The sequence below is a fragment of the Solanum stenotomum genome, unplaced genomic scaffold (genome assembly GCF_019186545.1).
Source record: "Solanum stenotomum isolate F172 unplaced genomic scaffold, ASM1918654v1 scaffold28435, whole genome shotgun sequence".
In the NCBI taxonomy this organism is placed as follows: Eukaryota; Viridiplantae; Streptophyta; class Magnoliopsida; order Solanales; family Solanaceae; genus Solanum; species Solanum stenotomum.
The window spans coordinates 22,099-35,077 of record NW_026029989.1 but is presented as its reverse complement, the minus strand read 5'-3'; the positions used below and the strand labels follow the sequence as shown (position 1 = coordinate 35,077).

General features: G+C 32.3%; 2 protein-coding genes across 2 annotated transcripts; one reads left to right on the top strand and one right to left on the bottom strand.

Annotated features, from left to right (window-relative positions):
* The first annotated feature begins 1,652 nt into the window (after positions 1-1,652).
* Positions 1,653-7,564, top strand: LOC125851661 (geraniol 8-hydroxylase-like). The gene is made up of 2 exons (XM_049531431.1): positions 1,653-2,540; positions 6,793-7,564. The coding sequence occupies exons 1-2, from the start codon at positions 1,668-1,670 to the stop codon at positions 7,402-7,404; spliced, it is 1,485 nt and encodes a 494-aa protein (XP_049387388.1). The 5' UTR covers positions 1,653-1,667; the 3' UTR covers positions 7,405-7,564.
* Positions 7,565-8,722: 1,158 nt separating this feature from the next.
* LOC125851662 (geraniol 8-hydroxylase-like) lies at positions 8,723-10,763 on the bottom strand. Its single transcript, XM_049531432.1, has 2 exons — positions 9,824-10,763; positions 8,723-9,481 (listed from the first exon to the last, which is right to left on the bottom strand). Exons 1-2 carry the CDS (start codon positions 10,703-10,705, stop codon positions 8,858-8,860), a joined length of 1,506 nt encoding a protein of 501 aa, XP_049387389.1. The 5' UTR covers positions 10,706-10,763; the 3' UTR covers positions 8,723-8,857.
* Between the last annotated feature and the right edge of the window lie 2,216 nt (positions 10,764-12,979).

Here is a 12,979-nt window from a genome sequence, read left to right as displayed (position 1 = left end):
GAACTACATAACAAGAAGACACGTCACACGAGTCAGCAAGTTGAAGGTATAATATTTGGTCACTACAGCTAACCAGTCGTCGTGCACTCACATTTCATGATTCCGGTCCCATGAATATTTCCAATATAGTTTTATCTATTAAGTCATATACATATTATTGGTGTACACAATTGTTTATATAAATTATATCATCCAAATTATAGGTAAGCTTTTTTAAAATATGATGTTTTATAAGTTGGAAAATAAAACAGGACTTGGTAATGAAATGATATTTATATATATTGATGGTGTATTATTTTATAGGGAAAAGGGTCAAAAATGCCCTTAAACTATGTGAAAGGAACAAAAATGCCATCCCTTTATAGTTTGGCTCAAAAATGCCCTTACCGTCAATACTTTGGTCCAGAAATGCCCCTATAGTTACAAAATGGGTCAAAAATGCCCTTTTCCGAATAAATATATATTTTTTCTTTTTAAACACATCTTCGTCCTAATTAAAATATTATTGAAGAACACTATTCTTGTTTTCTTTCTTCTAAAATCACTTTAACAAATAAAAAGGTAGGAAATATTTTTTTTCTTCTTAATCTCATTTTATCAATTAAAATAGAATAACGTCATGTACCCTTTGGACATATAATATATGTCATATATAAGATTATAGTATATCCATCATTAATTTATATTTATATAACGATAAAAAATAAGAAATAATTTCATTTTTTATTTTTTTCTAAATTGAAGTAGGATAAACATTTGCTAATTTAAAAAAAAAAACATTATTAGAAAAGAATGTGTTGAAAAAAATATTTATTTGAAAAATGAGCATTTTTTACCCATTAAATAACAATAAGGGCAATTTTGGACCAAAATATTAACGGTAAGGGCATTTTTGGACCAAACTATAAAGGGATGGCATTTTTGTTCCTTTCACATAGTTTAAGGGCATTTTTGAACCAAAGTATTAACGCTAAGGGTGTTTTTGAGCCAAACTATAAACGAAGGGCATTTTTGTTCCTTTCACATAGTTTAAGGGCATTTTTGACCCTTTTCCCTATTTTATATATCCCAATTTATAGATATAACATAGTTCAAATATTAAAGAGTTAAGTTTTCTACTTTTGACAGTGAATATGAATGTAGAAGCTTTAATTTATTTATTTTTTTTAAAATAACATTTATGAAACAACATAAAAAAAATATAATAAATCACAATAATTAATAATTTAATAAAATAAAATTTGAAAAAATTGCAATACAAAAGTTTTTCAACTCTCAATATACCTGAAAAATGCGATTAAAACTGAGATAGAGATAGGACTGTTCATGGTTATGGTTTAAAAATCAAAACGAACCGCAATCCGAACCAAACCGATTTAAAAAACCTATATTTGATTGATTTGGTTAAGCTTGATTTTAAATTTTGATAACCGATACTATTTGGTTTGATTTTGATTTTACTAAATAATAACCGCAAAATAACCAAATCAAACCAATTATATTATACTTAGAAAAAATAAAAAGTTAATGAGTGAAAGTTTCCACAAGTGCAAATATTTAAACATGATAAAATTTCCTAACTACCCTCAATCATTAGCTAAGTCTACACTATATAGAGTGTACATACATCATTCTTTTGCATATCACGTCCCAAGCTTAGCAAAAATATGGAACTCCTCATTCTTTTTATTATCTTTATCTCATTTTTCTTGTTCATCATCAAGCCATATATCAATTCTAAATCCAAAAAACTACCACCAGGTCCTACTGGTCTCCCAATAATCGGCTCACTCTTAAAACTAGGTACAAAACCTAACCAATCACTAGCCGAGCTAGCCAAAAAACATGGCCCTCTCATGACTCTACAGCTCGGCTCACTCACCACCATAGTAGTCTCATCATCCGAAGTAGCCAAAGAGATTCTCCACAAACACGACGAAACTTTCTCAGCTCGTATCGTCCCTGTAGCCGTAGCTGCTCAGCCGAACCCTGAAGCCACGTTGGCATGGGTTAACGGCGATCACATGTGGAAAAAAAAGAGAAGGTTTCTCAGTACGCAAATGTTTAATAATCAACGGCTTGATTTGCTTCAAGAACTTCGTCACCAAAAGGCGGAACAGCTAGTGAGCCATATAAGGAGCCAGTGTGAGAGTGGTTCGGCTGTTGATATTGGACGGGTCGCCTTCGCGACCACGTTGAATTTAATATCGAACACGATTTTTTCGATCGATATGGTGGATCCGGAATTTAAAAAGGCTCATGAGTTTAAGGAATTGGTATGGACGATTATGGAAGATGCTGGGGTACCGAATCTATCTGATTTTTTTCCGATTTTAAAGTGGTTAGATTTGCAAGGAGTACGGAGGCGTATAAGGCCAGCGTATTTAAGGTTGCATGAGATATTTGAAGAAAATATTGAGAAGAGAGTAGAAGCTAGAGCTGAAGGGATGAAGAAAAAAGGGGATTTTTTGGATATACTTCTTGATCAATGTGAAGATGATGGGTCTGGATTTGGTACAACCATCAAGCCTCTTATGGTGGTAAGTATTTCTTTCATTTAAATTTTTAATAACAAGTCAGTTTATGCACATCTTGATTAATTTTTCATGAATATCAGCATCTCTCATCAGCTAACTTTGACATATAGAAAAGATTTTTTTTCTCATTAACTTTGGATTTTGAGTTTTTGTAAATATAAAAAAGAAATTGGTTATTTTTGGGTTGATTTTGAGAGGCGAGAGGAAAATATTAATACGTAATGCAATTTAAGAAAGACGTTTTGAAACTTATAATTATCTGAAATTTGTTAAGATTATACTTGTGCATATTAAAACTTCACCAAAAATATTACTTATCAAAAATATTTGGAATAACCCGTACCAAACGTTAGCATTAATGTAACAGATATAAAATATCTAGACTAAATGTGGTTATAAAGAAAACATACTTTTCTTGGTCTTGAAAGCAAGTTATCATCATACAGTAGTGAATTGATTGGACGCAAAACTTAAGAAATGAAAAAGACTTCCAATAGGTAAGTTTTAAATAAATAGTAGTACAAAGTATTAAGCATTTGTAAATAATTAGTGTTGAAGGATTAAATATTTGTTAATTCTCTCTTTTACTCATATCAAGTGAAATTATCTCTCCGTACGGTGGCGTCAGGTGTGTCCAGGGGAAAATTTATAGGCAAGAATATGGGAGACGTAAACTAATATTAGTTCGATATAACTAAATATTTTATATTTAAAAAAAAAATTAAAATAAATTTATTTTTTGATATTTATGTTATAAAAAAATCAAATAATGCACTTCAGTCAAAATTAAGTTATCTACTAGAGGATTAGGAAGCATTTTCAACTGAATATATTATATGCTTTTTTATTATTATGGTGCTTATATATATATATTTCTTTTTTTTTGAGCAAATTTATACCACTAGACAGTGGTCTAGTGGATTTTTATTAATAATAAACATAAAAAATTCTCAATAGGAATAAGTACAAGTAGGAGAGGCTAGGCCTTACCTTATCAATCCTAATGAGATACCTATCATCTACCAATTAATAACCATGAAGAAAATACGAGCTAGAGAGCACTAAATATTCTATGATCATCATAAAGTTTATAATACACTCTATGATGATATTACAAGTGGGGATTCTTAAGTAATAAAAAATCATAAAAGTCAAGGAGAAAGTTGAGTTATGAACCTCAAACTTTCTTTTACAAATGTATGAACTAAAAAAGATAAATTGGCCTTCTAAAGGAACTTGAAGTATGTTTCTCTTGTCTTCTTCTTCAAATCTATCCAATAACACTTGATAGTTCATCACTTCTTGGTTGTATTGGATCTTGTTAAAGTTGTTGACACTATCATATGATTCTGTTTCGCCAGTCGTATCGGTAGGTGCCTTAGAACAAACTCCTCATTCACTTTATCATCCCAACTATGTTTTCTTCCATGCTTCGTTTTGTTGTTGCCTAGGAGAAATATCAGCACTCCTAGCTGCAATTGCAAAACAATAATCCAACATTTCCTCTTCCTCTTCCTCACCTTCCTCACAGATGTCCTCATCATCTAGATTAGCAAATTTATTTGGGGACAAAGTACTACTAACACCAAATTGTAGTTGTTTGTTAATGTTAATAGGTGTAAGAGAAACCAATTTTTTATTATTAGAACTCACTAAATGATCACTTAAGATTGCAACAACATTTGTTGATGATGGCAAACCTTGTCGGGAAGTTACTAACTTGGCACCACTAGACACAAAAGCAGGGGTTGTTGGGCCAAATTTCTTTTGCATAGGAGGGGAATTGACTTGTTCTTCCTCTTCATCTGCTATATCTACCCACCTCGGAGTACTTGTTATACCCTATTGTTCCTTAGAAATAACTAATTCATTTGTAAAGTTAACTTGAAATAAATTAATCTCATGCACAATATTATTCGTAAGAGCATCAAAAGTGTTAAAACACAAGATCTCCTTTGGAACAATTTCTCGAGTACCTGAATTCATAGTTTGACTATCTACAACCGGTTGCACTGTGTTACGAATAGGCGAACCAATTATAATACTTGAAGATTTTTTCTTTGTCACCACAATCCAATTAGATTCATGTACCAGTTCCACTCCTTTACCTGTACTCTTGGCATTCATCAAGGCGATTGAATTAGTTCCGATATCACTTTCAAATTTTTTATTGGCATTGTTGACCTGCTGCGACATGTTGTCAACCAAGCATTCAACACTTTCAACACCCCGAGCATCATGCTTCACTCCATCTGCCACTACCTTCGCACTTTTGGGATCTAATGCCAACTCAACGGTTGCGCTAACTACCAAAGGATGTCCTGATTTTTCAAAAAGCCCCACGTCACCTCTGGTTCCATTTAGTTGCTGCTCATCATCTATCGTCGACGCCACTATTGTAGCTGCATTATTTTGGCCCTCATCATCAATGTGAGCTAGAGTGGGATTTGTAGTCAAAGAAAGTTGATTTTCATTCAATTTTTTCTTCAATGTTTCAGTAGCTCCAACTTTATGCCCTGATGAATGGACATCATCAACAATCTTAGAATCAATTTGCAGAAAACCATTTTTTCCACTTTCGTTATTAATGCTTTTTTCTACGGTATCTATAATGCCAAGTCTCGCATCATCAACAGTGTTGCTATTTAATTGCTGCCCAAAATCAACTTGCGACTCTAGGACCAAAGTTTTTCGAGTGGTTAAACTTTGATCCCCTGAAGTCGATTCGTGCGCAACTGCTCTGCCTAAGAGCTGTCCAGAATGTTCTTTAGTTTGACACTCCAAATTTCGTGGCTCAACTACCTGATCGTGGACACCACTTTTATCAACCACTAGGTATTTATTTCCAGCCCTCTTTTCATCTAATATCTCCCGAGCATCACCATGATATTTTTTAATCTCAGATCCTACTTTCGATGCTTCTTCTTGGTTTCTTCCTGCATTATTTCCCAATAATAGTCGACATTCACTTTCGTTGTGGCCTTGGTGCTTACAATAGTTGCAATAAAACGGCAAATTAAACTTCTGAAATTGCTCCACACTTTTTCCTGTTTTCTCGCCGACATATTGAATTCTCATTCGATGTGGCAAATTCGCTAGTAAATCAAGTTCGACTTTAACTCGAGCCGTGCTAGGTCTCGACTTATCTTGAGTGGCTTTATCAACAACTATTGGCTTACCAGCAGCCGAGGCAATTGACAATAATTAAGGATTGTTTTGCAAAAAGCTCTGGCGGCAAGTTTGGAAAAGATATCCAAACAAAAGCTCTTGATGTCTCTTCTTTCGGATTGAAGCCAATTGTCCATGGAAATTCTCTAAATTGCTTTTGTAAACCATTATACAAAAGGTACTGAATAGTTTTAGCCACAACTAATACATAATCATCATATCTATTGAATCTCACCAAAATATGTCGATGCGCAAGCCATCCAACAAGGCAGCGACCTTGAGTTCCTAGTTGTATAGGCAACAACTTTGGTACATCTTGCATATTAATTGGATCGTGTGAAAACTTGAATAGTACTAGAGCTTGATGTAGACCTTCTTCCATAGTGTATTGATTTATCTCTTCCTCTGTGAATGTAATTGAAGGTTCTCCATGAATGATATCTATAGATTTCAACTTTGTGTTTTTTCAAGTTTTGTCCGATTTGGATTAAATTTAAACGTGCGGCATAAGTTGCTTCTGGATTAGAACTAGTGTTTGGCTCTCCCACAACCATAGGCTGGGGAGAGGATGCAGCTATCATGAATTTACTTCAAGGCGACATAGTTCGCAGAAGAGAAGAGAGCAGCCGGCCCTAGGTTCCACGATGGTTAGCAGGTGCACTTATATTTTAGATAGATTAGGTGTGTCATTTTTACGAATCACTAAAGAAAATACAGAAACAACAGGAGTAGGGGTCAAACTGCTTCCCAACTGCCTGAAAAATGGAAAGTAAATTATGATATATTAAGAATAAATAATTAAGAAATGCAAGTTGCAATCTAATTAGAATTCCAGATTAATCAAATGATTTTATATTATCTAACTAGTGGTACTTTGGGAATGGAACAAATTATTATAGTAAGCTTATTTCTTTCCAAGGATATATACTAAATTTATATAATTTGAATCAAATACTCATAAACCAATTATGAATAGTACTTGTGACATTAAAACAAAAAGTATAAAATTAATTATTTTGAAATACATCAATTATTCTTCAGAAATAACTAATAATTGAAACAGTTAATATCGTTTGTGGCATGACAGGATTTATTCATTGCCGGAAGTGATACATCAGCCATAACAACAGAATGGGCAATGGCAGAACTTCTTCGAAAACCTGAAGAACTCAACAAAGTACGACAAGAAATAATCGAAGAAATAGGGCTAGAAAGAGCAGTTAAAGAATCAGACATGGACAAACTCCCATATCTTCAAGCAGTCGTAAAAGAAACCATGAGACTTCATCCAGCAGTTTCTTTACTCTTACCACACAAAGCCCAAAACGACGTACAAGTATTAGGCTTCAACGTGCCTAAGGACAGTCAAGTTTTCGTGAATGCATGGGCAATTGGAAGAGATCCAAAGTCATGGGAAAGGGCACTAGAGTTTCTGCCTCAAAGATTCATAGAATCTAACGTGGATTATAAAGGTAGGGATTTTGAGTTTATTCCATTTGGCGCGGGAAGGAGGATTTGTCCTGGAATTCCACTGGCTATAAGAATGGTGAATTTGATGTTGGCTTCTATTATTCAACCATTTAATTGGAAGTTACCTGATGGAATGGATCCGGAGAAATTGAACATGGAGGAACAATTTGGAGTTAGCTTAAGGAAAGCTGTTCCTCTTGTTGCAGTTCCTAGTATGGAAGTAAAATAATTTTCTTTTAATTTATTCCTGATTTAATTTGCAATTGTTTTTCTTTACCTTATTAATGTGATTGTGATTGTGATTTGTGACAAGTGTATTTATGTAATGTTTGGCTCATTTGTTTTTAAAAAAAATTGGAAACAAGAAACTTTAAATTAATAAGGAACTTTTGGACATTGCCCTTGTCTACTTGATTGTTCTATCCAAAGAGAAATTTGTTTTTTTGCATCAGCAAACTTGATTTTATGTTTACTTATGCTCTCCGGCTATCATAAAAATAATTTTTAGCGGCAACATATATGCATATTAACAAAGAGTGATAAAGACTTTACTAGCATTAATTAGTTAATTGTCATTGGATCCTTGCTAAAGGCTTTAAAAACATTTATAAAGAGTGTTATTGCCACTAAAAGAACATATTTAGGTGCAATTAAGTTATTATCATTAATTAATTAAAATTATATTTAGTGTAGTGTCAAAATTTTTTGTTTAATATTTGTATAGTTATAAAGTTTTTAAAAAATAAAATTATAAATATTTAAAATAAAATAAGTAGAAAAGAGTTTAAAAGACGACTAAGATGAGAATACCCCACTGTGAATACTCTTATTCAAGGGACACTGAATGAGAATATAGATTACAATTTTTCCAAATGTTCAAATGTCAAACATAGTACTCCCGTTTTCAATTTTTTCTGGCTTGAAAACGATTACCTAATTAACTATAAATTGGTTACGAATATTTCTTTTCTTTTTGATAATTTTTAAATTTCATTTTTCTAACATATTTAAGACCATAAGATTTAAAAATATTTTAACATTCTACATATTCTTAATTAATTAAAACAATAAATTCAAAAATCTTCTTTATTTACTTAAATTTCATGTTAAGTCAAATTAAAAAAATAAAATAAAAATGAAGGGATCAAAATTACCATGAACTTTTCAAGAAGGGTAAAAATTATACCCTAATATGAATTCTATTTTAATGGAAAAGTCTAAATAATAATTCAAAATCAATTGTTTCACACTTGTTAGCCGAAAATATAGTATATATGAGTCATTTGTGTAATCACAAAGATATATATGAAGCGCAATGAGGTATATTCATTCTAAATAGCAAATTGAAAAATTGAAATTTCCTCTTTAAAAAAAATGATTAATTACCTAGGTTTCACCGAAAATATCCCTGATAAAGCCCAACAAGAAGTCAGATCCAGAGTCATTCTGGCCCCAAAAGATCCTGATAAAATTTTCAGACAATATTCTTATTTTTCTCATTTTAGAAAAACTGAAGCAAGTTAACAATAAAAAAATCTTCAACAAAATTAAGCAAATCACACCCCCTTCTTAACAAATGAGTAGCCATAAAAATGTTGATACATGAGCTTGTAGTGCATTAAAATTTTGTTACTTTTTACATAAATATACTTCTAACGAAACTCATAAAACATAATAAAGACTTAAAATATAACCTTATTTTCTTTCATACAAGGAATTGCAACAAGAGGAATAGCCTTCTTTAAGGTAACTCCAAACTGTTCCTCCATGTCCAATTCCTCCCGCGCCATTCCATCTGGTAACTTCCAATTAAATGGTTGAATCATCGAAGCCAACATCAAATTTACCATTCTTATAGCCAACGGCATTCCTGGACAAATCCTCCTACCCGCGCCAAATGGTATATACTCAAAGTCCCTTCCTTTGTAATCCACACTAGATTCCATGAATCTTTCAGGCAGAAACTCTAGTGGCTTTTCCCAATACTTGGGGTCTCTTCCAATAGCCCAAGCATTCACGAAAATCTGACTGTCCTTGGGCACGGTAAAGCCCAACACTTGTACGTCGTGTGGGGCTTTGTGAGGTAAGAGTAATGGAGCTGCTGGATGAAGTCTCATGGTTTCTTTTACAACTGCTTGAAGGTATGGGAGTTTATCCATGTCTGATTCTTTAACTGCCCTTTCTGTGCCAATTTGTTGGATTATTTCTTGTCGTACTTTGTTGAGTTCTTCAGGTTTTCGAAGAAGTTCCGCCATTGCCCATTCTGTTGTTATGGCCGATGTATCACTTCCAGCAACGAATAAATCCTGTCAATAGCACACAGATGTAGTAAGTGTCGTAAATAGGTTTTCATTTTTTTAAAAGGAAAACATAAAGTCTTCATATTTGACTAATCTTTTTTTCTCATAGGAAAATGTTTAGGACTCCATAAATAGAATCAACATTCACAATGTAATCATAGGGGTTTGAGATTTTTGTCTCTAGGGGAGAATTTGTGGGACACAAGTGATACATTATCACTTATGTGAACCTCCTTGTATTATGAGTGAATTTGTTGGGTTATTTCTTTATGTATATTTTGTATTCTCATATTTAAATATATGAATCTTTCTTATAAAGAATTTTAATTATCTGTAACAAACACTTACGACGATAATTGGCTTGATAGTTTTGCGATCAAATCCGGACCCTTTATCTTCACATTGATCAAGTAGTACATCCAAAAAATCTCCAGCTACCTTCATCTTCCGACTAGACGCTCTATCATCTAATCTCTTCTCAATAAGTTGATCAAATATGTGATGCAACCTTATGTACGCTGGTCTTACATGACGCCTCACCCCTTGCAAATCTAACCACTTTAGAACCGGAAAATAATCAGACAAATTAGGCTTACCAGCATATTCATTGATTGTCCAAACCAAATCCTTAAACTCTTGAGCCATGTCAGATTCCGGATCTACCAAATCAATCGAGAAAATAGTGCGCGACACTAAATTCAGCATGGTCGCAAACGCCACGCGTCCTACGTCCACGGAAGAGTCATTTTCACATAGTTTTCGAATATGACACACAAGTTGTTCAGCTTTTTTGTGGCGTAGCTCTTGTAGCGAATCGAGTTTTTGATTAGTGAACATTTGCGTGTTCAATATTCTTCTTTTGTTCCTCCACATGTTGTCGGACTGAACCCATGCCAACGTGGCTTCTGGATTAGGTTGGGATGTGATTGCATCGGGAACCGCGCGGGCCGATAACGTTTTGTCATGTTTTTGGAGGATTTCTTTGGCTGTTTCGGGGGAGGAAGCTATAACGGTGGTGATCGAGCCGAGTTTTAGAGTCATGAGAGGGCCGTGGATTTTGGCTAGCTCGGCTAGTGATTGGTTGGGTTTTGAGCCGAGTTGGAGGAGTGAGCCGATTATTGGAAGGCCAGTAGGACCAGGTGGTAGCAGCTTCTTCGTGGATTTAGTTAGTTTGATGAAGAGCCAAGTGAAAAATAGTGAGATGAAGAAGACAAGGATGGGAAATTCCATTTCTCTTCAGTTACAATTAGATAGAAGAAAAAAAAGGCTCCCCTTATCTCTTTTAAGTATATGTGTGTTGAGGGTATGCTCTCTTTTGTTTTTTTTCCTTTGGGAGAGGGATGAGGATTGAGCTTTCTTCTCCGCAAGCTTATCCCTTTGAAAAAAAATTATTTTAAGTTATTAATTATTGTATACATTTTATATATAATTTTTAAATAATATATATATTATTTCCTATGTTATAATTTACTTGGTACAAATAAGAATTTTAAATATCAATAGGATTATTCTGGTTTGTTACTTGTTAATTCACATTAATTCCTAGTAATTTTTCTTCTATGCTACTTAGTTTAGCTCAATTACTTTAGGTGTACCCAACTTATGCAACTTTTCTACTCTATTAATTAGGAGATTATATGGACCGTAAATATTTTCTCAAATTCATATTAAGTGAATTGTGAAAATATGCTGTATTTTTTATGAAAAATATTTAAAGACATAAATTAAAGACTATTTTTTATTACTATCCTTGTGATTATTCTTAAACTTTTCTTCGAAAAAATATAAAGTAGATAAGAAGCTCATTAAATGAAGGATAACTATAAAAAAAATGCTTCAACAATTCTAATAGACTTTAAATAATTCAATTATTTTGAACTGTCTCAATAATTTGTTTAATATGGACTAGAGGGAGTACTTTTGTTATTGCCAAATAAAATTGTTCATAGGTTTGAACAAAAATGTTTACTCTATCTATTTCAATCTGTTTGACTTGATTTGAAGTACAACTGTCAAATCACTAACTAATGCTTAGTTTGATTTCAGATATAAATTCTTCAATCTTTGAATTTACATATTTAATAAATATAAAAAAGTACAACCACACCATGGCGCCATCCTCCCCTCTCCTCTCCTTCTTTTCTCCTTTTTTTTCTTCTTTCTTTCGATCTGAAAATTATAGGGCACTAAATTTGTTATCTATGAACAGTAGCGTAGCCACATGGTAGTAGGGTGTCCAAATCATCAAAAAAAAATATCATATATACAAGTAAAAAGATACACGAAATGATTAAATAACATATTTTAGACATCCTTAACATAACAAACTGTTATAGCCCAATGATTTCACCTCTTTAGAATGAGTAAGTGCTGATCTGTTTGAATCTCACTAGTTCTACTTTTTTAAAAGAACTTTTATTATGCTACTTGGGGATACCCTTTGTCTAGCTCCGTCACTATCTATGAACCCCAATTAATGGTAAATGAATATATAGTTGATATCAAATCAAGTACTAAAAATGTGTTGTAGCTAAATTCAAACGAGAAAAAAAACATGGGTTTTCCATCCTGAAGGATATGGGTGGTAAAATCATTGACAATCACGTAATATAACGAAGGATAAAACTAATCGTTAAACAAAAATTCAGGGATAATTTGTACCGTTCTCCGCTACATTTAAAAAAAAATTTAAAAAATATAGAAGAGACGGTTGCTGGCAGAGAAACTAAAGGGACCCAGATGAGCAGAGAGAGAGAGACAAGTATGAAAGAAATAATGAAGACAAGTGTACCCACTTAAACTAAAACAACACATGACACTTCATCGAAGTTCCTACCGTCTTTCTTTCTTCTTCTTCTTGTCGTTTTTTCTCATTTTAATTTGTTTTAAAACAATATGACAATTTTTAGGTTTGAACTTAATGTCTAATTAAGGGTCTGTTTAGAAAGCCATTAGGTAATTGAAATTGGCGTAATTATTAGGATTGTAATTACCAACCTAGTAATTACACTACTTGTTTGATTGCTACAATGTAATTACACATGTCATGTTTAGAAACCGCAGTGTAATTACACGTGTTCTGTTTGGATGCACAATTGCAACCATAAAATTATAATAAATTTTAAAAATAAAAATTAATCATTTAAAATTTATACTAGACAAATAAGAAATTCTATAAATGACATTAAATTAAATATTTACAATATATATTCTTTTTTGAAATATATTAATTAATAAACATATTTGTTGTAACTAATATTATGAAAAAATAATTGATTTATATTTTTTCAAATTAATATATTTCAATTGAATTGATCGTAACAACTAAAAGTATGAAATTTCTACGAATATTGTGAAATGCATGTTTGATAAAAAGAATAGTAATATATAAATAAAATATCATAAATTATTAAATGTTTGACAAAAATATAATCTATCAAATCTAATTAAAAAATGACGTGCAATAAAAATAAAAAGAAATTAAAATAATAGAAGTAAAAAAAA

Coding starts and splice junctions, on each gene's coding strand:
- LOC125851662 (XM_049531432.1), bottom strand. CDS start 10,705: ATGGAATTTCCCATCCTTGTCTTCTTCATCTCACTATTTTTCACTTGG. Junction 9,482..9,823: donor CTATCAAGCCAATTATCGTC/GTAAGTGTTTGT, acceptor TGCTATTGACAG/GATTTATTCGTTGCTGGAAG.
- LOC125851661 (XM_049531431.1), top strand. CDS start 1,668: ATGGAACTCCTCATTCTTTTTATTATCTTTATCTCATTTTTCTTGTTC. Junction 2,541..6,792: donor CCATCAAGCCTCTTATGGTG/GTAAGTATTTCT, acceptor GTGGCATGACAG/GATTTATTCATTGCCGGAAG.